Below are 27,266 nucleotides of genomic sequence, written 5' to 3'. Positions count from 1 at the left end.
GAGGAGCAGCGGCAGCAGCAGCCAGGAATCCGGACCCGTTACCTGCGGCAAGCACCCACAGCCCATTACCTCCCAGGGTGCCTGCTAGGATGACCACGAGGAGTGCACAGGCGGCGGACGGTCAGCGGTCGGGAGATATTCTACGTCCCGCTTGTACGGAACGGCGCAGCAGAGGGAGAGACGCAGGCAGCAGTGTCGAGCTGCCTGATCGGGAGCGAAGAATGCTACACGACCGGGCGGGCTCGCCTGGGTCAGCACACGGGGATCGGTCAAGGTCGCCCAGGAGGTCTCCAGAACGCAGAGCAGCGTTTACCCGTTACCCATCGGACGGTGGGGTGGCGGGGGACACTGACCATGGACGGAGGAGCGGGTCGGTGCAGCAGCTACAGCACGCTCGGGTCCCCCCTGGTGACGAGGAGGCCAGGGGCGCGGGCCTGGGGCAGAGAGGGCTAGCGACGCAGGAGTTCCAGCACGCTCGGGTCCCCCCTGGTGACGAGGAGGCCAGGGGCGCGGGCCTGGGGCAGAGAGGGCTAGCGACGCAGCAGTTCCAGCACGCTCGGGTCCCCCCTGGTGACGAGGAGGCCAGGGGCGCGGGCCTGGGGCATCAACGCGGCGATGAGAGGTTGGAGTCCAGCAGTGATCGTCGCGTGAGGTCGGAGCGCCAGGGATCCAGAGGTCCGGCTGGCGGGGACACAGCACCCGTGCAGCCTTGTGAGTATGCCTCTATGTCTGGTTTGTCGCCCGCAGGGGCCGGGTTGCAGGAAATTAGGAGGGGTCGGGTGGCGGTGTGTGAGGAACGGCAGAGGAGTGGGCCGATTGTGGCGGAGGTGCCAGGTATGCAGGACTTATTGCAGGGTATGTCGCAAATTTTGCGAAGATTAGAGGGAGGGTCGGCAGCTGGGGTTGCCGCATCGCCGGTTGAGGCGTGGTTGTCTGGTCGAGGGGTGGAACCCCAGGCGGGTTGTGGTTTGTTAACCCCTGGTCAGGTAGTGGAGGTTGCATCGTCAGGTGTATCAGTTTCGGTTCAGACGGAGAAGGATAAAGGCGATACGGTCAAATTAGATGACAGAGCAAAAGGGGAAGTTTATGTGTGTTTTGAAGGGCCGTTGGGAGCGCATTTAAAAAAGGAGGTGAAGGAGAAGATTTGGAGAGACGAGTATGTGGAAATTTTTTCCCTGCTTCCGTTGGAAAAGTTTAACTTGGATAAAGGAAAAAAAGACGATAGCAAAAAGGAGGAGGAAGAAAAGCGGAGGTGGCGGCTAATTCCGCAGACGTTTTTGAACTGGTTGCAGGCATTTGCAATATTGGCGAGCGTAGTGGGAGAGAAGGCGCCTGAGAATTGCTCGGGTTTGTTTTGCTATTTAGACTCGATTGGGGAGGCGCATCGTACATATGGCGGTCAGACGTGGCTGCGGTATGATGAGCAGTTCAGGCAGCGTAAGGCGGTAAGGCCGGAAATTAGGTGGGACCAGAAGGATATAGGCCTTTGGCTGAAGGTTATGGCCCCAGCCAGACATGGGCAGTCCTTTCATGGGTCCGGGGGTGGTGGCAGCCAGCAGTCGGGACACGGAAGCAGTAGTCAGGGTGCGCAGGGAGCAAAGGAGAAGTCTGGAACCTGCTGGCAGTTTAACGACGGGCAGTGTAAATACGGTAACACCTGTAAATTTAAGCATGTGTGTTCCCACTGTAATGGAAGTTCACACGGGGCTTCCAAGTGTTTTAGGAAGGGAAAAGGAAAGCCAGCTTTGGGTGCCGGTCAAGGGGGAGAGCCCGGTGAGGCTTCGCGAGATGGCCCCCTTTCTAAATAGGTACCCTGATCAGTTGAAGGCGGGTATTATTTTTAATGGTTTTGCGGATGGTTTTAGGATTCCTCCCCCGAGTCACGAGGTTCCTTTTTCGATTAAGAATTTGCGGTCGGCAACGTTGCATGCCGAGGTTGTTGATGTTAAACTGAAGAAAGAAGTGGAGTTGGGAAGGATGTCGGGGCCGTTTTTAAACCCGCCGATTGAGGGTATGGTGGTTTCCCCGTTGGGGGTGGTGCCTAAGAAAGAGCCGAATAAATTTCGGTTGATTCAACATTTGTCGTATCCAAAGGGTCGGTCGGTAAATGATGGCATCGCCCAAGAGCCTGGCTCTGTTGAGTATACATCATTCGATGCAGCGGTGCAGTGGGTGAGAAGGCATGGCCCTGGGGCGCTGTTGGCAAAGACGGATATTGAATCGGCCTTCCGTTTGCTTCCGGTGCACCCGGACAGCGTTCCGTTGTTAGGTTGTTTTTGGAATGGTGGTTACTATTTGGACAGATGTTTGCCAATGGGCTGCGCCATTTCTTGTTCCTTGTTTGAGACGTTTAGTACTTTTCTGGAGTGGGTGGTTAGGGACGTGGCGGGAGTTCAGTCGGTTATCCATTATTTGGATGATTTTTTGTTTATCGGACCGCCTGATTCCGCGGTATGCCGTAATACGTTAACGGCTATGTTTTGGGTTGCAGAGCTTTTTGGAGTTCCATTAGCGACGGATAAGACGGAAGGTCCTGCTACGGTGTTGAGTTTTTTGGGAATTTTAATTGACTCCGAGAGAATGGAGTGTCGGTTGCCGGAGGATAAGCTGGCCCTGCTGCAGCAGGAGGTTGATAGAGCTAGAAAGAGGAGGAAGCTGACTTTGAAAGAGTTGCAGTCTCTTTTGGGTAGATTGAATTTTGCATGTCGGATCATACCCATGGGCAGGATATTTTGTCGCAGGTTGTCGGTCGCGACGGCAGGTGTGAAAGAGCCGCACCATTTTATTCGCCTGAGCAAGGAACACAAAGACGACTTGCTAGTGTGGCAACGTTTCCTGTGCAACTACAACGGGCGGTCGTTGATTCAGCAGGAGGTCTTAACAAACTTTGATTGCGAGATATATACGGATGCAGCTGGTTCGGCTGGTTACGGGGCCTATTGCGGTGGTCGTTGGTGTGCCGGACGGTGGCCGGGCCAATGGAGGGAGTTGGGCCTTACAAAAAACCTGGTCTTGTTGGAATTGTTCCCTATCGTGGTTGCGGTTTCCATTTGGGGGGAAATGTTTGCTAACAGGAGGATTCGTTTTCATTGCGACAACATGAGCGTCGTGTCAGTGATGAACAGTTTGTCGGCCTCATCTCCCCCGGTGATTAAGTTGGTGAGGGAGTTGGTTTTTCGGTGCTTGGAGCTGAATGCTTGTATTTCGGCGGTGCATGTGCCGGGTGTGCAGAACTCAATAGCAGATGCATTGTCTCGTTTCCAGTGGGACCGTTTTCGGGAATTGGCGCCGGACGCGGAGATCTCGGGAGAGGAATGCCCTTTGCATCTTTGGAGCGTGATTATGGACGAGCGGGCCGGTTGATTCAGGAGTCTGTTACGAGACAAACATGGGCATCATACGAAGCATCTTGGCGAGTATGGCAAAGTTGGGTGTCGGTGTGGGGCCAGTTGGTGTCTGACGAAGATAGGATGTTGGCAGTGTTATTTTTGATCGGGAAGGCGGCCGAAGAAGGTTGGTCGATTTCGAAGGTAAATAAATTTGTTGCTGGATTGGCTTTTGCTTTTAAGTTGCAGGGGTTGGTGGACGCGACGAAACATTTTTTGGTCAGGCAGGCACTTAGGGGTTTTAGGAGAGGTAATCAGACGATTGACCGTCGCCGCCCCATTTCGTTTAGCCTTTTAGAACGGTTGGGTGGAGTCTTGGAGATTATTTGTGGTTCGAGTTTTGAGTTGGCGTTGTTTCGTCTCGCTTTTTCATTAGCATTTTTTGGGGCTATGCGCATTGGGGAGCTGGTGTCAACGTCCAAAGTTAGAGCAGGGGGTTTGTTGGCGGAGGACGTGGAAGTATGGACGGGGGGTATCGTTTTTTGGATTCGGCGTTCGAAGACTGACCAAATTGGGAGAGGAAAACGTGTTGTGCTGGGGAGGGTTAACGGGTCTATGATGTGCCCTCGAGGTTGTCTGGAAGCGTACTGGCAGTTATGGTCAGGCAGATCCGGCCCTTTGTTGTGTCACGCAGAGGGGTCCTTTTTGTCACGCTTTCAGTTCATTGCAGTGTTAAGAAGGGGCTTGCGGGAGTTGGGCCTTTCTCCAGATTTGTTTGGGTCGCATTCTTTTCGTATCGGGGCGGCATCAGAAGCTGATAGTTTGGGTTTGGGCGCGGAGGACATTTGTAGGATTGGCAGGTGGACTTCCAATCGTTACTTAAGTTACGTCCGTCATTAATTTAGTGGTGTGGTTATGATTTTGTATTTGACCTCAGTGTTTTTTCTTCATGCATCTTGTTGCAGGTGTGTCCCCTTACTTAGCCTGGATCTTCGGACATTCGTTCGTTCATTGGGGGGCGCTGCGGGCCGAGGTCAGGCCGGACGGTAGGCAACTGGGGTTTAGTAGGCGTCAGGTTGTCATTCGGTGGTTGGGGTATAGGGGGATGGTGTGGAGCAGGGCCCTTCTTGAATTTTCCAAGGCGGTTCGTTTAGACAGACAACCTGACATTTTAATTGTGCATTTGGGGGGGAACGACTTGGGCGCGCGGCCTGTCAGGGAGTTGATTAGGGACATACGGTTTGATTTGTTGAGGTTGCAGGTATCATTTCCTGGGGTGTTGATTGTGTGGTCAGACATTGTGCCTAGGAAACGGTGGAGGGGGGCTAGATCTTTGAAGGGTATTAATAGGGCTAGGGTCAAGTTGAATAGGGCAATAGCAGGTTTTGTTTCCAGAAACGGGGGGATTAGCGTTAGACATTTTGAATTGGAGTCGGGGCTTGGTAACTACTGGTTAGAGGACGGAATTCATTTAAATGCGATTGGGATTGATTTGTGGACTTTGGCATTGCAAGAAGGAGTTGAACGGGCGTTGGTGGCGTTGGGGCACTCACGAGCCTGAGGTGGTCAGGGCTGTTCGTGTGTGGTGGGGGGGTGGGGGTTCTTGGAGTTGACGCTGATTGGTTGGGGGAAGGAATTGGAGCATAATTGCTGGCAATTTAAAATGTGGTGGGGTTGGATCTGGCATTTTTGGTATGGGCTCTGGATGGGGTTTTTACCCTGGGAGCTGTTGGTGGTTTTTTCTCTTCCCGGAACGGGATGTACGGTGCCCTCGAGCTGGTTTTCACGGCTGAGGGTAATATGGTGGTCGATCTTCTTTTGTGGGGTTTTGCCAGATCTTTTTAGCTCCAAGAACCCTCCCCTCGAATTTATACTGTTGTATTTATGTTTATGTTAATTTTGTTAATAAAGGTTGGCCGCTGTGGCCAAAATATCCAAATGAATAATTGGTTATGTTTTATTTAAGGAAAGGGGTTGGGTCGGTGGGCAGTTTCTGGTGGTTAGGTTACATACGTAGGAAAAGACCCTACTCGGCATACGCGGTCAAGATGGGGGCTGGAACAAAGCACAGCTGGGTGGAGGCCCCCCATGACTGCTTTGAGCCGGGCGGTCTTTTTGAATAATGCTGCGGCTGGGGATAGGAGGATGGCAAGGGGGGGAGGAGTTAGGAAGGGGGGAGGTAGTATGGAAAGTGCGGGAAAACCGCCATTCCCTACCTTAATTCAGGAAGAAGACCCACCCACCCTCCCTTGTTGGCTTGTGCTTAGGGGTTTTTTTAATGGGGGGGGGGGAATTGTCGTGAAGAGTTTATATATCAATATGGCGAGGGAAGTTATATATTTATGTATATTTATATATATAAAAAAAAAAAAATTGGGGGTTTGGGATTTCAATTTGTATGCGGGTGTTTGGTTCATTATTTACATTTTATTCGTTTATTGTCACAGTGGCGGTGGGGGGGTGGGGGTTCTTGGAGTTGACGCTGATTGGTTGGGGGAAGGAATTGGAGCATAATTGCTGGCAATTTAAAATGTGGTGGGGTTGGATCTGGCATTTTTGGTATGGGCTCTGGATGGGGTTTTTACCCTGGGAGCTGTTGGTGGTTTTTTCTCTTCCCGGAACGGGATGTACGGTGCCCTCGAGCTGGTTTTCACGGCTGAGGGTAATATGGTGGTCGATCTTCTTTTGTGGGGTTTTGCCAGATCTTTTTAGCTCCAAGAACCCTCCCCTCGAATTTATACTGTTGTATTTATGTTTATGTTAATTTTGTTAATAAAGGTTGGCCGCTGTGGCCAAAATATCCAAATGAATAATTGGTTATGTTTTATTTAAGGAAAGGGGTTGGGTCGGTGGGCAGTTTCTGGTGGTTAGGTTACATACGTAGGAAAAGACCCTACTCGGCATACGCGGTCATGTAATTTGAGATTTAAATAAACTGTCAAACCTGGGGAATTAAACCTTCAATGGATTCTGTCTACTTTTAAGCAACCTTCTCATTGATGTCAGCCAAGCGTTGTTGACCTTATAGTCATGGTCATGTAATATGAAGTCAGGGACAGGGTCACTTGTATCAACAAAATTGGCATTGATAATTATGTACTATTTGGGGATTGATTTGCATCTTACTGTGTTATTTTACATGTATGATATGTGGATATAAACAGAGAGGACATGAAGGTTAACGTTAGAGAGAACTTAGGTAAGATGACGATATTAATCTGCAGATATAGGATGATTCTACAAGTTAATCGTGTTATGAAGGTGTCCAACCACCTTACTGAAAGTGTGACACCTGGGAGATGAACTTTATTACTCCTTGGAGCTCCTGGGTTTCAGTCATGCAGGTAAGCTAGCACAGCTACACTGCTCAGTACAGTGTCGACTTGGGGACGTTCCCAGGTCTCCCTGGAGTGAGGTCTTAAATTTACCAAATGTTTAGAATTTTTTTGCAAGTTAACGTGTTTGATTGTTTCTAAATCTTCCAAATGCAGAACATATGATGTCACCAAATCAATTATTGGCCACATATTATATAAATATCCACCGTGATAACATTCCTTTAATAAATGAGATACACATGTATATGTGGATTTTATTTTTCAAAAAAAAAAAGATTACCATTAGAGACAGGAAATATTGTGAGTGTAGATCAACCAGAAATATGTTGACACAAAAATTATGATTTATTGTTATGAAGGTTACTGGCTGCCGAACTGAAGTTTCAGCACCCGAGAGAACATGTACTTTATTCTTCCGAAGGATGCAGCTTTCACTCATAAAGGCATGCATGAGTGACTTCAGTTGGTGCCCTGGGATTGTGACTGACAGCCTGCTTAGTAGAGCACCGACTGCCAATCAAAGTGCCAGTGCATGCACGCAGCCATCACTCATTGTGTACTGAGCGGTGACCATAGCCGATCTGTGCACACCTTTATGGCTGAAAACCAGTGGCTCCTGGGAGGAATAAAGTTAATTTTCTCCCAGCAGCTGCACATTCAGTAAGGCGGCCGGACAGTATTGTAATGCTATAAATCTGCAGACTAACACTACATCTTCAGATTAATAGCACTTGGGGATATGACAAGTTTACACTGCTCTATTATTTATTATTTTACCACTATATCAATAGATAAATTTATTTAATAATTACAAATGTTTCAAGCAAAAAACAAACAGATTTATTTCAATAAAATCAGAAACAATTTTTTTAAATTCTTACTACACATTATAAATAAATGGGTTTTCACTTGTGGATGGTAATTATATATACACTTCACTTATACACTGTTTCCTTATTTTTTTTTTAGGACTACTTGTTCACCATAGCCAGGTCTAAATGTGGATGCAAAGTAAACGATGAAACACACTGTACAACAATAAAAACTTTAATGTTAAAAATAATATAATTTCTGAATGTGATTAAAAAAAAATCTAAAAAATACGAATTTGTCCTTGTCTTTACAATAATGGGAAAAAAATCCAAAAATTAAATAACTAACCCTGAGACAGCATGATGACTTTGGAAATTAGACAAAAAAGTGCGGCCAAAAGATGCCAATGCTACATCAAACCTTCATGAAAGTGAGTGTGATCATGTTGCAACCAGAAATGTGCTACTAACGCAACACACAAGTCACAAAAGGACAAGAAGATAGGGATTTCCTGCTACTTGCAAAAGGTTGCACCAAATTGGAACATAACTGCAGTTTTACATAACATTTTTCTCATCTATAATATTACAAAAGTCTCTTACTATAAATACAGTTGTGAATTTCTAGTTAGTGTCATCTATAAAAATGATAATTGATATAAACATATATAAATATACACATATCATAATGTCAGTGACGAGGAATTGCAGACATTTTGTAAGAACGCGGCAGATGGCCAGCAGTGCTAAACTCGGGACTCAAGTCCAAGTCTTCTGTGGGCACCACTGTGGTCAGGGTGAACTTCTGGATGAGTGTGGTCAGGAACAGGAAAAGTTCCATTCGAGCTAAACCTTCTCCTATACATATTCGTCTTCCTACAAAAAAAAAAGCAACATTTTTTAAGAATTTTTTTGAAACATTTCTCAGCTTCTCAAATTTCTCATCTGGAATACTGTGTCCATTTCTGGGCACCACATTATAAAAAAGATATTGAAAAACTGAAGCAAGTTCAGAGAAGAGTTACCAGGATGGTGAGCGGACTACAAAGTATGTCCTACGAGGAACGGTTTAAGGAATGTTTAGATTGAAAAAACAAGGCTAAGAGGAGACTTAATGGTTGACTACAAATATCTGAAGAGATGTCACAGTGTAAAGGGATCAATCTTATTTTCATTTGCACATGGAAACCAGAGAAGTAATGGAATGAAACTTAAAAAGAGAAGTTACAGAATAGATGTTAAAAAAATGTTTTGGACAGTGAGGGGGATCAATGAGTAGAACAGGCTGCCATGAGAGGTGGTGAGTTCTCCTTCAATGGAAGTCTTCAAACAGAGGATGAGATGGTTTAGTTAATCCTGCATTGAGCAGGGGGTTGGACAGACGACCCTGGAGGTTCCTACAAACTCTAACATTCTATGATTCTATGTAAATTATGTGATTGTTTGTAGATGGTAATTAATAAAGGCCACTCAATTCACCACCCAAAATTAAAGACCTTCCAAGCAAACGAGTGGTTTCTCAAGATCAGGACTCTTCACCTGACACAATACTTTTTTTACCTGCGGAGAACGGCATAAAAGCTGCCTGTTTCTTCACTGCCCCTTTATCATCCAGGAACCGATCCGGAGAGAAGAGCTCTGGTTGTGGAAACTGTTCAGGATCCTTTAGTACAGTAGTCAGTAATGGAAACACATTTGTGCCCTGAAAGTCCAAGAAAGAAAAAAATAGATTAAATTCTTTATCTGAAAAGCATTTTTCCTAAACTTTCTATTAATTACTATATTTATGTTTCTTATGTAGCACAAACATGGTTCACAGAACTGTAAAAACATAGAAAATTTTCACATCAGTCTTGAAGGAACTTACAAGCAATGGCAAGACCTCAATACAGCGAGATTACAGTGCCAGCTACTGGTGATGAGCAAACGTGCTCGGATAAGGTCTTTTCCAAGCATGCTCTGGTGCTAACCGACTGTATTCGGCGTGATTGAAAAATATTTTCGAGACCCCGCGGCTGCATGTCTTGCATCTGTTAAACAGCCGCAACGAATGCAGGGATTGCCCAACAAACAGCTAATCCATGAATGTGTTGCTGCTGTCGAACTGCCACGAGATATGCAGCTGCGGCGACTTGAACATATTTTTCAAGCATGCCAAATACACTCAATTAGCACTCGTGCGTGTTCGGAAAAAACCTTAAGACCTTATCCGAGCACATTCGGTCATCACTACTAGCTACCTAAAATGCAATTGCTGTCTGCAGACATTGGAAAAAAAAAATTATGAAAAACAATTCATAATACAATAACAGAAAATTACTTCTGATTCTTTTTGACGGATAGTTAACAAAACATCACATTGAAAACTATGTTAAAGATATTGTATGCAATATTCTTAAATCTTCCTATGGAGGTATAAGTCTTGAGCTTATGTTGGACTGTTTGGTGGCTTTAGAATAAAAGTTTTTAGGTATTCACTTTGTTCACTCAATATTAGACCATGTTTTGGGCTCTTAAGTTTGGTTCACATTATACTTCAATTTTATGTCCAAGCATGCCGGTCAAAAAATACTCTGTAGACAATTGGAGTCACATGTAGTCAGTTGTGGGACATCTGGGGCGTGTGTTTGGTGGAAATTTTATAGCAATCATACAGCCCAAACATGGTGGTGTGCATTTATCCTCAGAGAATATCTGATATTCTATCTCTCCATCCTTTCTTTGTCTTATCTCAGACTTTTACCTTTGGGATAGTATAATTTCGAAATAAGGTGTCCTCTGTTGTAGAGTGGGGAACCCCAGTAGGAACTATATCACTGAACCGCTGGATCTCACAGATTACAGCTTCAGTGTAAGGCATGTTGGTTCGATCTTCTGCTGATGGCTGGCGGTCACCAATCACATGATCAATTTCATCTTGGATTTTTGCTAAATGGAATAAATATTTGAAGTTAATTGGGCTTCAAATTTACCAAAGGGAAAGGTTTTTGAAAGGGTGAGAAGATATAATTGTTCGCGACCGGGTTATATAATTAACTGAGATGAATCAATGAATTGTGAAGGTAATTCTTAGGTTGTATAAAATTTTCTTCACGCCTGAATAGCAATCTAAGCATAACTATGTCCTTAGGTTTTGTACCTTGAATTTCTGGATATTTTAGTAGAGCGAGGAAGCCATATCGTAGGGTGGTACTGGTAGTCTCTGTCCCAGCAAAGAACAAGTTCATTGATGATCCTACAAGATTCTCATTATGAAATTCTGAGGTTGGTTTTTGCTTTTCCTGTAAAAAGAAATATTAGAGAATCATGTCTAGTAAGCAAGATGGGCGGCAGGTTTATATATGTGGATTTTAGAATAACCTGACAGAACAACCATCAAGTAACATCTCTGGTCATGAATGAGCCTTGTACAGAATATATGTATTATGCAATGTATTATTACTGTCTAGTCTTGTCTTAATTAAATTCTCATGAAATCTCTAAAAACAAGAAGATATTTATTGTCTTTTTTACCTGTTGCATCTTTAACAGAAAGCAATCAATAAAATGTCGTGTAGAGTCAATGTTAAGGGTGTTCACACTTTCCTCCACCTCCTCTTGAATGAATGCTTTGAGTTCGAACAGATGCTGAATACCTTTCTGGTGAGGACCAGGAATATGGTGCATAAGTCCATGCAGGTAAAAGAAAATCTAAAATCGTAAAATTGGTTAAGTTATTGAAAAATCATCCTGAGTTGTTAGTTCTAAAAAAAAAAAAAAAGTAAAACAGCGGTACTCACCAAACCAAAAACAGAATTCATGAATCGCATAGCCCCGGTGACATTTTTAAGAAGAGACAAAAATCTTTCATCTTTGTAACTAAACCTCTTGCCAAATAAAACAGAGCAGATGATGTTGGATACGGCACAACTAAAGAAAAAAGTTGGGTCAAACAGTTCCCCTAGGGAGAAAAAAGAGAAATTTTACTTATATTATCTAGTAAAGGTTACTTCTACTCTCTTCTTTCAGTTGACCCTATAACATACGGCCACTTGTAGTACTTTAATGAATTTTAACTTATTTATGAAGAATGATTTAGCAATTACTATTTTGTTTTGAACAACTGGACATTGAGCTAGATTTGTCTGATATTATATTATAGCATTGTGTGGAGTCTACATTTCTCACTGTAGGGTAATACAAATAGAAGATACTTTGGAGGGCATGTGAACCTTCAGCAAATTTGTGAGATTGGAGATTAGAACCATACTGGCACAGTTAAAAGGAACCTGTCACATTTTAGGTTGCTAAACCACAGCCATAGATGCAATATATAAAATGAAATATAAATGTTTGCAGACTTAATTACTGGTGAAGAGGCTTTGGGGTAGTTCTCCTCGTCTAAGATATCATGGAGTCTTGTACCAATACATGCCCTGTTATGACCCCAATGGCAGAGGGTCTCAAAAGTACATACCAAGTCTGCAAACACAAAAAAACAGCTCATAGGGCAGTGGTAACTGGGCTGACCATATATCTAATCCTAGCACCACAAATAGCAGCAGCCGGGGAACGTGCCTACGTTGGTTCTAGACGTCTCGCGCCAGCCGGAGAACTAACTAACCCTAGAAGGGAAAAGAAAGACCTTTCTTGCCTCCAGAGAAAAGCCCCCAAAAGTTGGATACAAGCCCCCCACAAATAATAACGGTGAGGTAAGGAGAAAAGACAAACGTAAGAATGAACTAGATATTTAGCAAAGAGAGGCCCACTGACTAATAGCAGAATATAGTAAGATGACTTATATGGTCAGCAAAAACCCTATCAAAATTTCCACGCTGGATATTCAAGAACCCCCGAACCGTCTAACGGCCCGGGGGGAGAACACCAGCCCCCTAGAGCTTCCAGCAAAATCAGGAATCACATTTAGTACAAGCTGGACAAAAAAATAAGAGCAATGCAAATAACCAAAAAACAAGGAAGCAGGACTTAGCTTAATTTTGCAAGATCCAAGACCAGCAGACAGGAGCAAACAGAAAGGAACTGATTACAATGATGCCAGGCGCTGGACTGAGAATCCAGGAAGTTTATATAGCAACACCCCTGGACTAACGACCCAGGTGGGTGCCAAACTGAGGAAAGACAATCCCAGAGTCATATCACTAGTGACCACAAGAGGGAGCCAAAAAAGTCTAATTCACAACAGTACCCCCCCTTTAAGGAGGGGTCACCGAACCCTCACCAAGACCACCAGGGCGATCAGGATGAGCAGCGTGAAAGGCACGAACTAAATCGGCCGCATGCACATCAGAGGCAACCACCCAGGAATTATCCTCCTGACCATAGCCCTTCCACTTGACCAGATACTGAAGCCTCCGCCTGGAGAGACGAGAATCCAAGATCTTCTCCACCACGTACTCCAACTCGCCCTCAACCAACACCGGAGCAGGAGGCTCAACAGAAGGAACCACAGGTACAACGTACCGCCGCAACAAAGACCTATGGAACACGTTGTGAATGGCAAACGACACTGGAAGATCCAAGCGAAAGGACACAGGATTAAGGATTTCCAATATCTTGTAAGGACCGATGAAGCGAGGCTTAAATTTAGGAGAGGAGACCTTCATAGGAACAAATCGAGAAGACAGCCATACCAAATCCCCAACACGAAGTCGGGGACCCACACCGCGGCGGCGGTTGGCAAAATGCTGAGCCTTCTCCTGTGACAACTTCAAGTTGTCCACCACATGATTCCAGATCCGCTGCAACCTATCCACCACGGAATCTACCCCAGGACAGTCAGAAGGCTCCACATGTCCCGAGGAAAAACGAGGATGGAAACCAGAGTTGCAAAAAAAAGGCGAAACCAAAATAGCGGAACTAGCCCGATTATTAAGGGCAAACTCAGCCAACGGCAAGAAGGTCACCCAATCATCCTGATCTGCAGAAACAAAACACCTCAAATAAGCCTCCAGAGTCTGATTAGTTCGCTCCGTTTGTCCATTAGTCTGAGGATGAAAGGCAGACGAAAACGACAAATCAATGCCCATCTTAGCAAAAAAGGATCGCCAGAACCTGGAAACAAACTGGGATCCTCTGTCAGACACAATATTCTCAGGAATGCCGTGTAAACGAACCACATTCTGAAAGAACAAAGGAACCAGATCGGAAGAGGAAGGCAGCTTAGGCAAAGATACCAAATGGACCATCTTGGAAAAGCGATCACATACCACCCAGATGACAGACATGCCCTGAGACACCGGAAGATCTGAAATGAAATCCATGGAAATGTGTGTCCAAGGCCTCTTTGGGACAGGCAAGGGCAAGAGCAACCCGCTGGCACGAGAACAGCAAGGCTTAGCTCGAGCACAAGTCCCACAGGACTGCACAAATGACCGCACATCCCGTGACAAGGAAGGCCACCAAAAGGACCTAGCCACCAGATCTCTGGTGCCAAAAATTCCCGGATGCCCTGCCAACACCGAGGAATGAACCTCGGAAATGACTCTGCTGGTCCACTTATCAGGAACAAACAGTCTGTCAGGTGGACAAGAGTCAGGTCTACCAGCCTGAAATCTCTGCAACATGTCGCAAATCCGGAGAAATGGCTGACAGGATAACTCCCTCTTTGAGAATACCAACTGGTTCTGCGACTCCAGGAGAGTCAGGCACAAAGCTCCTTGAAAGAGCATCAGCCTTCACATTCTTTGAACCTGGTAAATACGAGACCACAAAGTCAAAACGGGAGAAAAACAATGACCAGCGGGCCTGTCTAGGATTCAGGCGTTTAGCAGACTCGAGATACATCAGATTTTTGTGATCAGTCAAGACCACCACACGATGCTTAGCACCCTCGAGCCAATGACGCCACTCCTCAAATGCCCACTTCATGGCTAACAACTCCCGATTGCCAACATCATAATTCCGCTCAGCAGGCGAAAACTTCCTAGAGAAAAAAGCACATGGTCTCATTACAGAGCAACCAGGGCCTCTCTGCGACAAAACGGCCCCTGCCCCAATCTCAGAAGCATCCACTTCAACCTGAAAGGGAAGTGAGACATCAGGCTGGCACAAAACAGGCGCCGAAGTAAACCGGCGCTTCAACTCTTGAAAGGCTTCCACGGCTGCAGGAGCCCAGTTAGCAACATCAGAACCTTTCTTGGTCATATCCGTCAAAGGTTTAACAACGCTAGAAAAATGTGCGATAAAACGACGGTAGAAGTTAGCAAACCCCAAGAACTTCTGAAGACTCTTAACTGACGTGGGTTGAGTCCAATCATGAATAGCTCGGACCTTGACTGGGTCCATCTCCATCGCAGAAGGGGAAAAAATAAAACCCAAAAAGGGAACCTTCTGTACTCCAAAGAGACACTTTGAGCCCTTAACAAACAAAGCATTCTCATGCAAAACCTGAAACACCATCCTGACCTGCTCTACATGCGAGTCCCAATCATCAGAAAAAAACAGAATATCATCCAGATAAACAATCATAAATTTATCCAGATACTTCCGGAAAATATCATGCATAAAGGACTGAAACACTGAAGGAGCATTAGAGAGCCCGAAAGGCATCACCAAGTACTCAAAATGACCTTCGGGCGTATTAAATGCAGTTTTCCATTCATCTCCTTGCTTAATGCGCACAAGGTTGTACGCACCACGAAGATCTATCTTGGTGAACCACTTGGCACCTTTAATCCGGGCAAACAAGTCCGACAACAGAGGCAAAGGATACTGAAATTTAACAGTGATTTTATTCAGAAGCCGATAGTCAATACAAGGTCTCAAAGATCCGTCCTTCTTGGCCACAAAAAAGAATCCCGCACCAAGAGGGGAAGAGGATGGACGGATATGCCCCTTCTCCAGAGATTCCTTGATATTATTATTATTATTATTATTTATTGTTATAGCGCCATTTATTCCATGGCGCTTTACAAGTGAGGAGGGGTATACATAATAAAAACAAGTACAATAATCTTGAACAATACAAGTCATAACTGGTACAGTAGGAGAGAGGACCCTGCCCGTGAAGGCTCACAATCTACAAGGGATGGGTGAGGATACAGTAGGTGAGGATAGAGCTGGTCATGCAGCGGTTTGGTCGATCGGTGGTTACTGCAGGTTGTAGGCTTGTCGGAAGAGGTGGGTCTTCAGGTTCTTTTTGAAGGTTTCGATGGTAGGTGAGAGTCTGATATGTTGCGGTAGGGAGTTCCAGAGTAGGGGCGATACGCGAGAGAAATCTTGTATACGATTGTGGGAAGAGGAGATAAGAGGGGAGTAGAGAAGGAGATCTTGTGAGGATCGGAGGTTGCGTGTAGGAAAGTACCGGAAGATGAGGTCACAGATGTAAGGAGGAGACAGGTTGTGGATGGCTTTGTACGTCATGGTTAGGGTTTTGTACTGGAGTCTCTTGGCAATGGGGAGCCAGTGAAGGGATTGACAGAGGGGAGAGGCCGGAGAATAGCGGGGGGACAGGTGGATTAGTCGGGCAGCAGAGTTTAGAATAGATTGGAGGGGTGCGAGAGTGTTTGAGGGGAGGCCACAGAGCAGGAGGTTGCAGTAGTCAAGGCGAGAGATGATGAGGGCATGGACTAGGGTTTTTGCACATTCTTGGTTGAGGAATGAACGGATTCGTGCAATATTTTTGAGTTGAAGTCGGCAGGAAGTGGAAAGGGCTTGGATATGTGGTTTGAAGGAGAGATCAGCGTCAAGGATAACCCCGAGGCAGCGAGCTTGTGGGACTGGGGAGAGTGGGCAGCCGTGTACTGTAATGGATAGGTTCGTTGGGGGGGTCACGTGAGATGAGGGAAAGAACGCATTGCGGTATGCTCAGGTACAGACAGATTAAATAATCTTCCCTTAGGAAATTTACTACCTGGAATCAAATCTATAGCGCAGTCACAGTCCCTATGAGGAGGAAGAGCACTGGACCTGGATTCACTGAATACATCCTGATAGTCACACAAATACTCAGGAACTTCCGAAGGAGTAGAGGAAGCAATAGACACCGGCGGAGAATCACCATGAATTCCCTGACAGCCCCAATTTGACACAGACATAGCCTTCCAATCCAAGACTGGATTATGGGTCTGTAACCATGGCAGACCCAAAACGACCAAATCATGCATTTTATGCAGAACAAGAAAACGAATCACCTCCCGATGTTCAGGAGTCATGCACATGGTTACCTGTGTCCAAAACTGCGGTTTATTTTCCGCCAATGGCGTAGCATCAATACCTCTAAGAGGGATAGGATTTACCAACGGCTCGAGAACAAAACCACAGCGCTTGGCAAACAACAGATCCATAAGACTCAGGGCAGCACCTGAATCCACAAACGCCATAACAGGGTAGGAGGACAATGAGCAAATTAAAGTCACAGACAAAATAAATTTAGGTTGCAAATTACCAATGGCGACAGGACTAACAACCCTAGTTAGGCGTTTAGAGCATGCTGATATAACATGTGTAGAATCACCACAGTAAAAACACAACCCATTCTGACGTCTATGATTTTTCCGTTCATTTCTAGTCTGAATTCTACCACATTGCATTAAATCAGGTGTTTGTTCAGACAACACCACCAGAGGATTCGCGGCTTTGCGCTCCCGCAAACGCCGGTCAATTTGAATAGCCAGCGCCATGGAATCATTCAGACCTGTAGGAATGGAGAAACCCACCATCACATTCTTAATGGCTTCAGAAAGGCCATTTCTGAAATTTGCGGCCAGAGCACACTCATTCCACTGAGTAAGCACGGACCATTTCCGAAATTTTTGGCAATACACTTCAGCTTCATCCTGACCCTGAGAAATAGCCAGCAAGGCTTTTTCTGCCTGAATTTCAAGATTGGGTGCCTCGTAAAGCAATCCGAGCGCCAGAAAAAACGCATCAATATTTGCCAATGCCGGATCTCCTGGCGCTAGCGAGAAGGCCCAATCCTGAGGGTCGCCCCGTAAGAAAGAGATAACAATTTTTACTTGCTGAGCTGAGTCTCCAGATGAACGGGGTCTCAGAGATAGAAACAATTTACAATTATTCCTGAAATTCCTAAACTTAAATCGGTCTCCAGAGAACAGTTCAGGAATAGGTATTTTAGGTTCAGACATTGGACTACTGGTAACAAAATCTTGTATGCCCTGCACACGAGCAGCAAGCTGATCCACACTTGTAATCAAAGTCTGGACATTCATGTCTGCAGCAAGCACAAGCCACTCAGAGGTAAAGGGGAGGAAAAAAGAGAGGAAAGGAAAAAAAAACAAACAAAAAAAAACCTCAGACTTTCCTTTCTTGTAATCCCACTTCTGCAATGCATTAAACATTCAACCTGGGCCTGGCATACTGTTATGACCCCAATGGCAGAGGGTCTCAAAAGTACATACCAAGTCTGCAAACACAAAAAACCAGCTCATAGGGCAGTGGTAACTGGGCTGACCATATATCTAATCCTAGCACCACAAATAGCAGCAGCCGGGGAACGTGCCTACGTTGGTTCTAGACGTCTCGCGCCAGCCGGAGAACTAACTAACCCTAGAAGGGAAAAGAAAGACCTTTCTTGTCTCCAGAGAAAAGCCCCCAAAAGTTGGATACAAGCCCCCCACAAATAATAACGGTGAGGTAAGGAGAAAAGACAAACGTAAGAATGAACTAGATATTTAGCAAAGAGAGGCCCACTGACTAATAGCAGAATATAGTAAGATGACTTATATGGTCAGCAAAAACCCTATCAAAATTTCCACGCTGGATATTCAATAACCCCCGAACCGTCTAACGGCCCGGGGGGAGAACACCAGCCCCCTAGAGCTTCCAGCAAAATCAGGAATCACATTTAGTACAAGCTGGACAAAAAAATAAGAGCAATGCAAATAACCAACAAACAAGGAAGCAGGACTTAGCTTAATTTTGCAAGATCCAAGACCAGCAGACAGGAGCAAACAGAAAGGAACTGATTACAACGATGCCAGGCGCTGGACTGAGAATCCAGGAAGTTTATATAGCAACACCCCTGGACTAACGACCCAGGTGGGTGCCAAACTGAGGAAAGACAATCCCAGAGTCATATCACTAGTGACCACAAGAGGGAGCCAAAAAAGTCTAATTCACAACAATGCCCTTCCTGGCTTGATGAACATAACTATTGTTACATATTCTCCTACCATTGATTCAATGCTGAATATCTCTGTCAGGTGCCACCACTTTCTCCTAGTCAACCAGACAGAGATGATGGGTGGTGCAGGAGCTGGTTTAACTCATCCTCCTGTGGCCCAAGCAGGTGGTCTGACTGACCAGCCAATTGCTTGCAACTAGTCATTCATTCTGAGATTACTTCAGCGATTCTTATACGTTCCTTGTGTCCTGTTAAGGCCCCGTCACACATAGCGAGATCGCTAGCAAGATCGCTGCTGAGTCACAAGTTTTGTGACGCAACAGTGACCTCAGTAGCGATCTCGCTATGTGTGACACGTACCAGCGATCAGGCCCCTGCTGCGAGATCGCTGGTCGTGTCGGAATGGCCTGGGCCGTTTTTTGGTCGTTGAGGTCCCGCTGACATCGCTGAATCGGTGTGTGTGACACCGATCCAGCGATGTCTTCACTGGTAACCAGGGTAAACATCGGGTTACTAAGCGCAGGGCCGTGCTTAGTAACCCGATGTTTACCCTGGTTACCAGCGTAAATGTAAAAAAAAACAAACAGTACATACTCACCATCTGATGTCCGTCAGGTCCCTTGCCGTCTGCTTCCCACACTGACTGAGCGCCGCAAAGTGAAAGTGAAAGTACAGCACAGCGGTGACGTCACCGCTGCGCTCTGCTCTCACTGTACGGCCGGATCTCAGTCAGAGCAGGAAGCAGACGGCAAGGGACCTGACGGGCAACAGATGGTGAGTATGTAGTGTTTGTTTTTTTTACATTTACGCTGGTAACCACGGTAAACATCGGGTTACTAAGCGCGGCCCTGCGCTTAGTAACCCGATGTTTACCCTGGTTACCCGGGTGCTGCAGGGGGACTTCGGCATCGTTGAAGACAGTTTCAACGATGCCGAAGTCGTTCCCCTGATCGTTGGTCACTGGAGAGAGCTGTCTGTGTGACAGCTCCCCAGCGACCACACAGCGACTTACCAACGATCACGGCCAGGTCGTATCGCTGGTCGTGATCGTTGGTAAATCGCTATGTGTGACGGGGCCTTTAGAATCCCCAATCTCCTATCACCTGTGCTACCTATTGTATCCATGAGATACTGCCCTGGTCCATTTTTGTGGATCAACATTCCATCTTTTGACCCAGTTGTCTACCTCACAATTATCCTGATCAATCCCTGGATGCCAAAATGGTTTGACTCCTGGAATGTCTAACTTTGAACACCTCCAGGACCCCAACTCCTCTTTTCCGGTCTACATATTTGGATCAGATTTTCTATTTGCTTCCATCTCTCTGACAATAAAAATGACAAGCTGCATGATACAGGAGACACATATGGCACGTGAAATTTTTCTGCACCTTCAGTTTTGCTGAATTCCTCTACTAGAAACTGGGCCTCCTCCTGGATTCTTTCTTCTATGCTCCTCTTGCCCATCCCAAAGTTTCTAAGGGTGGTAAGTGCAAAGCGTCTCATCTGCTTCCAACGATTTCCATTGCTGCCGATAATTCCTGGAACAGAAAATACTCAGTTGAGTTTCCTAAATATAAGAAATATAAGTTGGCCATAAGGATAACTTATAATAGGACATCTTACCATATCCCTTCAGCACATATTCAGGCACTGGCATCTTCCCTCTTCCACTGAATACATCTTTATTGTCTATTAAGGCCTCTTTTACTGCATCATATCCACAAAGCACCACAGTTGGGCGAGATCCCAAATATATAGTGAATATTGGGCCATATTTTTTCTGGAACTGTGAAGAAGATGAGATAAAAATAAACAAAATCGTAAAGTACCTAAAACAATTATATACATCCAGGCTTGGACTGGCCCACAGGAGATCAGAAGAATCCTCCGGTGGGACCCTGTTCACGACCATCCTCTTATATGAGCAGTACTTGGCACTATACATATATGTACTGTGAGGGACATCATACTGTGTGGGGAATGTACTGTGAGGGACATCATTCTGTGTAGGGAATGTACTGTGAGGATTCGAGGAACATCATTCTTTGTGGGGAATGTACTGTGGGGGACATACTGTGTGGGGAATGTACTGTGAGGGACATCATACTGTGTGGGTAATGTACTGCGAGGGACATCATACTGTGTGGGGAATGTACTGTGAGGGACTTTTACTTGTCCCAATTACTTGTCTTTAAAGTGGTAAAAAGTTTATCTGCACCCAAATCTTAAATCCCTCCTATCTGCACGGTTGCTTCATTATTAATGTGAGATGCACTGAATAATAGTTACAACATTGGACATATCCTAGAAAGGCTGTACATAGTCACTAAAGGAGAACTATGAAATGGTTTGCCATAGCAACCAATCAGATCACAGCTTTTATTTCCTTTTCTGCTCTTAAAAGCTGCACTGTGATTGGTTGTTCCTGGTAACAAAAGCATTTCCTCATAAATCTCCAGTATATTTAGAGGATTTGCTGCCTTTTTTTCTTACTTATGAGCTTAAAGAATGTGGCTTACAAGTAACCATTGTAAATATGCAGGCATTTTTTGTTAAGAATCATTTTTGCTATTTCGTTTCCTTAACACCTTTACGACATCGGGAGTAATAATACGCTGATGTCGGACACCCTTGATTAAGGTGGGCTCCGTCGGTGAGCCCACGTCTTTTCCGGCACATGTCAGCTGTTTTAAACAGCTGACATGTGCCTCTAACAGCCGCAGGTAAAATAGTGATTTACCCGCGGCTGTTAACTTAACCGGTTAAATGGTGCTGTCAAACTCTGACAGTGGCATTTAACATGCACTTCTGGCAAGCGAGCTGGAAATCTGCCAATCAGTGACCTCCGTCACATGATTGCGGGTCACCGATGGGTTGGCTTGACAACCAGAGGTCTACAGCAGACTTCTATGGTTGTCACTGCTGGATTGCTATGCCTGGTGGTCGGTGCTCATACCAAGTCAGCAATTCTGCTACATACAGGTAATCTGATCATCGCCTGTATGTAGCAGAGGCGATCAGGTTATGGAAGCTTCTAGTTTCCCAAGGAGACTATTGAAGAATGCCATAAGTAAAAAAAAATGTTTTTAAAAATATAAAATAAAAAAATTAAAAGTTCAAATCACCCCCCTTTCGCCCCATTCAAAATAAAACAATAAAAAAAAAATCAAACATACACATATTTGGTATCGCCGCGTTCAGAATCGCCTGATCTATCAATATAAAAAAATTTACCCGATCGCTTTACAACCAGAATTAAGTTTTTTGATCGCCGCAACATTGCATTAAAATGCAATAACGGGCGATGAAAAGATTGTATCTGCAAGAAAATTGTATCATTAAAAACGTCCGCTAGGCACACAAAAAATATGCCCTCACCCAATCCGAGATAACAAAAAATGGAGACGCTACGGGTATCGGAAAATGGCGCAATTTATTTTTTAACAAACTTTGGATTTTTTTTCACCTAGAACCTAGACATGATTAGCGTCTATGAACTCACAATGACTTGGAGAATCATAATGGCAGGTCAGTTTTAGCATTTGGTGAACATAAAAAAATGTAAAAAAGCAAAGCAAAAAACAATTGTGGAAATGCAGTTTTTTTTGCAATTTCACCGCATTTGTAAATTTTTTCCCATTTTCCAGTACACATTATGTTAACACCAATGAAGTCGTTCAAAAGTACAAGTTGTCCCGCAGAAAACAAGCCTTCACATGGCCTTAATCACCAGAAATTAAAAAAGTTATGGCTCTGCGAAGAAGGGGAGCAAAAGACGAAAACGCAAAAACGAAAATACCTCCAGTTATGAAGGGGTTAAACATATTGTGATTTTTGCCTTTTAAAATCATTTGCCTTTTACCGACTGTGGAATGATGTAACTGACAATTTGTCAGTGAGCTCATACTTTTGGCAGAGTTTATAACTAATATTCCTTCTTCTCAGCTGATTTATGTCAGCTGGAAAGTTGAGCTTGACCATGTGGTCGTAAATCATCTGAGAGGAGCTCAGAAGAACAAACACAAGAGTTAGAAACTCTCCTGTCAGAAGGAGCTCGCTGACCGATCCTTAGTTAATTTCTGCAGCTGGAAAATGAAAGGTGAAAGGGACCAAAATTTGCAATACTATCCAACTGCAAAGCTCATTTTTAGCAAATAAAAATTAGTTTGACAAAAAATAAATTCATTCCCCTTATATCTTTATCATTTAAAGTGACATTTACTTTTAGAAAAAAAAACACACAACTTTTTTTTAGAACTTATACTATTCTACATAAATAGTATCCCCAATTGCTTACCTGTTGGAGTGAGAGCAAAAACTCTTGAGGTCTTATTTGGAGAACGTTCCCGATCACTGGGAGCGGACGAGGTCCCGGAGGCAGATGTAGCCCATCCTTAGGTTTTCCTTTTATCCATATTGTCCAGACCAGACATAGTAAGACAAGGAGGAGAATAGTGCTGGCCAGAAGCATGCTGCTGAGTCTGGGTGTCTCTCGGAGAGGTGTAATGCTGCTGATCTGAGGAGGGCTCTTATATACAACCTCCGAGGAGGGGACTCGGGTGATCCCGGCTCATGGTCTTCAGGTCATGTAAATAGGGTCCGGGAACGAAATAATTTAGCACTGAGTAATTTAGGCAAATATTCGTATTATTTTGAAATGGACGGAGCACACGCCGTGCGTATTACCTAATACAAACACATGCAGTGATGACAATCCTGAGAGATAACAGCACTCAGTCTGTGTCCATCCAGAGGACGCTGAGTCACCGGTGAAGGAATGCCACTGATACAACACACCGGACAAGAGAAAGGGAAAAATTCCAACGTAGTAAAACAATCCAATAAATTACACAGGTCAACAAAAAAAAATTTTTTTTCTGGTGTCCAAAATATTTTAATGAATTTGGGGTATTTTTGGGGTGCTGATTCTGAATATGTCATCAGTTTTGCCAGATTGGCTCAAGTTTTTGACATTTTTGGTATCTTATTTATAGCACTTGTTGGTAAATGCGACGCATCATCTCATTAATTTCTTTGGATTAGTACTTGAACTGAGCAGTTCTCAATATAGTTTTGTGTTAATTAGTGTTCTAAAAGTTTGTTCATAGCTTGATTTTTGCACTAACTTTATGTTGTTGTCTGTTTTCCAGTGAAAGGCATGAACTCATCAAGAAGAAGTTGTCTTAACGATCCAGACTCATTCTGTTACATTTGTGGTGAATACACACTGCCAAAACATACACTCACCGGCCACTTTATTAGGTACACCATGCTAGTAACGGGTTGGACCCCCTTTTGCCTTCAGAACTGCCTCAATTCTTCGTGGCATAGATTCAACAAGGTGCTGGAAGCATTCCTCAGAGATTTTGGTCCATATTGACATGATGGCATCACACAGTTGCCGCAGATTTGTCGGCTGCACATCCCAAAGATGCTCCATACAAGGCAGGATGGATCCATGCTTTCATGTTGTTTACGCCAAATTCTGACCCTACCATCCGAATGTCGCAGCAGAAATCGAGACTCATCAGACCAAGCAACGTTTTTCCAATCTTCTACTGTCCAATTTCGATGAGCTTGTACAAATTGTAGCCTCAGTTTCCTGTTCTTAGCTGAAAGGAGTGGTACCCGGTGTGGTCTTCTGCTGCTGTAGCCCATCTGCCTCAAAGTTCGACGCACTGTGCGTTCAGAGATGCTCTTAGGCCTACCTTGGTTGTAACGGGTGGCGATTTGAGTCACTGTTGCCTTTCTATCAGCTCGAACCAGTCTGCCCATTCTCCTCTGACCTCTGGCATCAACAAGGCATTTCCGCCCACAGAACTGCCGCTCACTGGATTTTTTTTCTTTTTCGGACCATTCTCTGTAAACCCTAGAGATGGTTGTGCGTGAAAATCCCAGTAGATCAGCAGTTTCTGAAATACTCAGACCAGCCCTTCTGGCACCAACAACCATGCCACGTTCAAAGGCACTCAAATCACCTTTCTTCCCCATACTGATGCTCGGTTTGAACTGCAGGAGATTGTCTTGACCATGTCTACATGCCTAAATGCACTGAGTTGCCGCCATGTGATTGGCTGATTAGAAATTAAGTGTTAACAAGAATTTGGACAGGTGTACCTAATAAAGTGGCCGGTGAGTGTAGAAGAAACATAACAGACTTCGTAAAAAAAGTGTATTTTGCCTATTTTGGGGTTATGCTTGGGGACCAAGACAAGTTTTGGGCACCACACATAGTGTGCAAAGCATGTATCGAATTATTACGAAAATGGAGCAAAGGACAAAGAAAAAGCTTCAAATTTGGTGTTCCAATGGTGTGGAGAGAGCCAAAAAATCATCATGATGACTGTTATTTCTGTGCAGTGCAAGTGCAAGGATTCAATAAGCATAAGAAACGAAAATGGGAGTAACATGGAATCTGCAAGAAGGCCTGTCCCTCATTGTGAAGATGTGCCTGTACCTGTGTTTACCATAAATAACAGTCATCATGATGATTTTTTGGCTCTCTCCACATCATTGGAACACCAAATTTGAAGCTTTTTCTTTGTCCTTTGCTCCATTTTCGTAATAATTCGATACATGCTTTGCACACTATGTGTGGTGCCCAAAACTTGTCTTGGTCCCCAAGCATAACCCCAAAATAGGCAAAATACACTTTTTTTACGAAGTCTGTTATGTTTCTTCTATGTTTTGGCAGCGTGTATTCACCACAAATGTAACAGAATGAGTCTGGATCGTTAAGACAACTTCTTCTTGATGAGTTCATGCTTTTCACTGGAAAACAGACAACAACATAAAGTTAGTGCAAAAATCAAGCTATGAACAAACTTTTAGAACACTAATTAACACAAAACTATATTGAGAACTGCTCAGTTCAAGTACTAATCCAAAGAAATTAATGAGATGATGCGTCGCATTTACCAACAAGTGCTATAAATAAGATACCAAAAATCTCAAAAACTTGAGCCAATCTGGCAAAACTGATGACATATTCAGAATCAGCACCCCAAAAATACCCTAAATTCGATGAAATATCTTTGGCACCAAAAATGCTGTTGACCAGTGCTATCAACATTTCTTTTTAAATAAAATTTTACATTTATTTCATTGTATAAAATCTAAATAGATTTTCAAAAACAAAGATGGTAGGCAAGGAGGGAATCACAGGTAGAAAAAGACCGACATGTTTCGGCAAAATTCCTTACTCATGGACACAACTTTTTTGTCCGCCTGGAAAAAACTTATTTCAACTGGATTCATTTTTTAAACTGAAACCTATGGAAAACGGATTCATTAAATAGGTATCCGTTTTTCTCACATATGAAAAGGATCCTTTTTTTGTTTACTAATGTACAATAAAATCCATGGTCTTGATAAGCGCTGCCAGTGTCAGGGAGATCAGAGTTGACATGGATAAAGGCAAGTATTTATTCCAACAACGCGTTTCGGACCCGGTCTGACTCCTTCTTCAGGTGCCTTCTTCCTGGATCAGTTTCGAATAGATGATTAGTAGAAAGTGCACAAGTTCAGTTTTATATGTGAAATATTTATTTTGCTACTTCCTGTAAGCAAGAAATGGATCCTTTTCTAATGTGAGAACAGATGGCTAATTAAAGGATCCATTTTGTTTAGTCTTCAGTGTAAAAAAAAAACACATAAAAATGGATCCAGTTGAAATCAGTTTTTGATCAGGAGGACAAATAAGTTGTATCTGCACAACATTTTTGACAATGGATTGCTGCTGGATCTGTTTCGACGGATGATTACTGGACATGTGAACTTGGCCTTCAAGGGCTTTAGACAAGTGTCCATTGATCATAAGATCATCACAGGAAACCCACTCTGATCAGCTTCAGTCTACGATAGAACCTAACAGCAACTCCACAGGAGAATTGAAGCATTACATGGCGCCTATTGAAATATATATGTATCAATGTAATGGACAGATCTGTCCAGTCCTCCAACATTAAAGATGCTCTTTGTAGCTTATCTCTGGTTAGTCTTTTAGGTTCATGAATAGGCCCCATCTCCATGAACTCTGAGTTCCTAAAAATATATTAATTAAATGCGTTTTCCGTACTAGCCATAAGTTAAGATGACATTTTGCTTTGCTGATGTGTACAACATTGTATCGTTTAATTATCGTATTAATTATTTTTTAAACACTATGAGATACATATAATTTACTACAAATGATTATTTGGAAAAAAAAATTCACAGTGCCATTAAATATGTATATTATAATTAAGGAAAAAGACTTGCGTTGCCTGATCACATGTCCAGTCTTGTCCTCATTGGCAGCCTTACAAGGGCAGTCTTCACTTCTGCACCTGACATCCTCACCCTGGCATGCCAGGCACCTTTTGCTCTTTTTTTTGTAATTTGGTCACAGTACCCAGTGGATGCGACCTCATTACTCTGTTTTTCACAGCAATTTAGCAGCAGTATACAGTGATCTTTGGTTTCATGTTGGAAGCCACCTTGTTGCCTCAGCCTTTCATGTCATGTCTTTCATGTCAGGCAACTTTTTAGTAAAAGCTGTCCTGAGTGTACTTGAGGAGTAAAGGTACCTTCACACGAAACGACTTTGTAACGATATCGCTAGCGATCCGTGACGTTGCAGCGTCCTGGCTAGCGATATCGTTTAGTTTCACACGCAGCAGCGATCAGGATCCTGCTGTGATGTCGCTGGTCGCTGAATAAAGTT

At 44.1% G+C, this 27,266-nt stretch overlaps 1 protein-coding gene across 1 annotated transcript; it reads right to left on the bottom strand.

The window, feature by feature from the left end:
• Window positions 1-6,905: 6,905 nt before the first annotated feature.
• On the bottom strand, window positions 6,906-23,322 carry LOC143805926 (cytochrome P450 2B11-like). Its single transcript, XM_077285686.1, has 9 exons — window positions 22,860-23,322; window positions 20,186-20,348; window positions 19,951-20,100; window positions 11,256-11,416; window positions 10,990-11,166; window positions 10,616-10,757; window positions 10,220-10,404; window positions 9,037-9,178; window positions 6,906-8,352 (listed from the first exon to the last, which is right to left on the bottom strand). Exons 1-9 carry the CDS (start codon window positions 23,031-23,033, stop codon window positions 8,168-8,170), a joined length of 1,479 nt encoding a protein of 492 aa, XP_077141801.1. The 5' UTR covers window positions 23,034-23,322; the 3' UTR covers window positions 6,906-8,167.
• Between the last annotated feature and the right edge of the window lie 3,944 nt (window positions 23,323-27,266).

This window comes from Ranitomeya variabilis, chromosome 2 (genome assembly GCF_051348905.1).
Source record: "Ranitomeya variabilis isolate aRanVar5 chromosome 2, aRanVar5.hap1, whole genome shotgun sequence".
Lineage (NCBI taxonomy): Eukaryota > Metazoa > Chordata > Amphibia > Anura > Dendrobatidae > Ranitomeya > Ranitomeya variabilis.
The sequence above is the reverse complement of the archived record's forward strand: the minus strand, read 5'-3'. Positions and strand labels throughout refer to the sequence as shown.

What these genes read in the sequence shown, in the direction of transcription:
- LOC143805926 (XM_077285686.1), bottom strand. Translation starts at nt 23,033, where the DNA reads ATGCTTCTGGCCAGCACTATTCTCCTCCTTGTCTTACTATGTCTGGTC. An exon ending in TGAATTCTGTTTTTGGTTTG is followed by an intron (nt 11,167 to 11,255) that starts GTGAGTACCGCT and finishes TTACGATTTTAG; the next exon opens with ATTTTCTTTTACCTGCATGG. An exon ending in AAAATATCCAGAAATTCAAG is followed by an intron (nt 10,405 to 10,615) that starts GTACAAAACCTA and finishes TATTCCATTTAG; the next exon opens with CAAAAATCCAAGATGAAATT.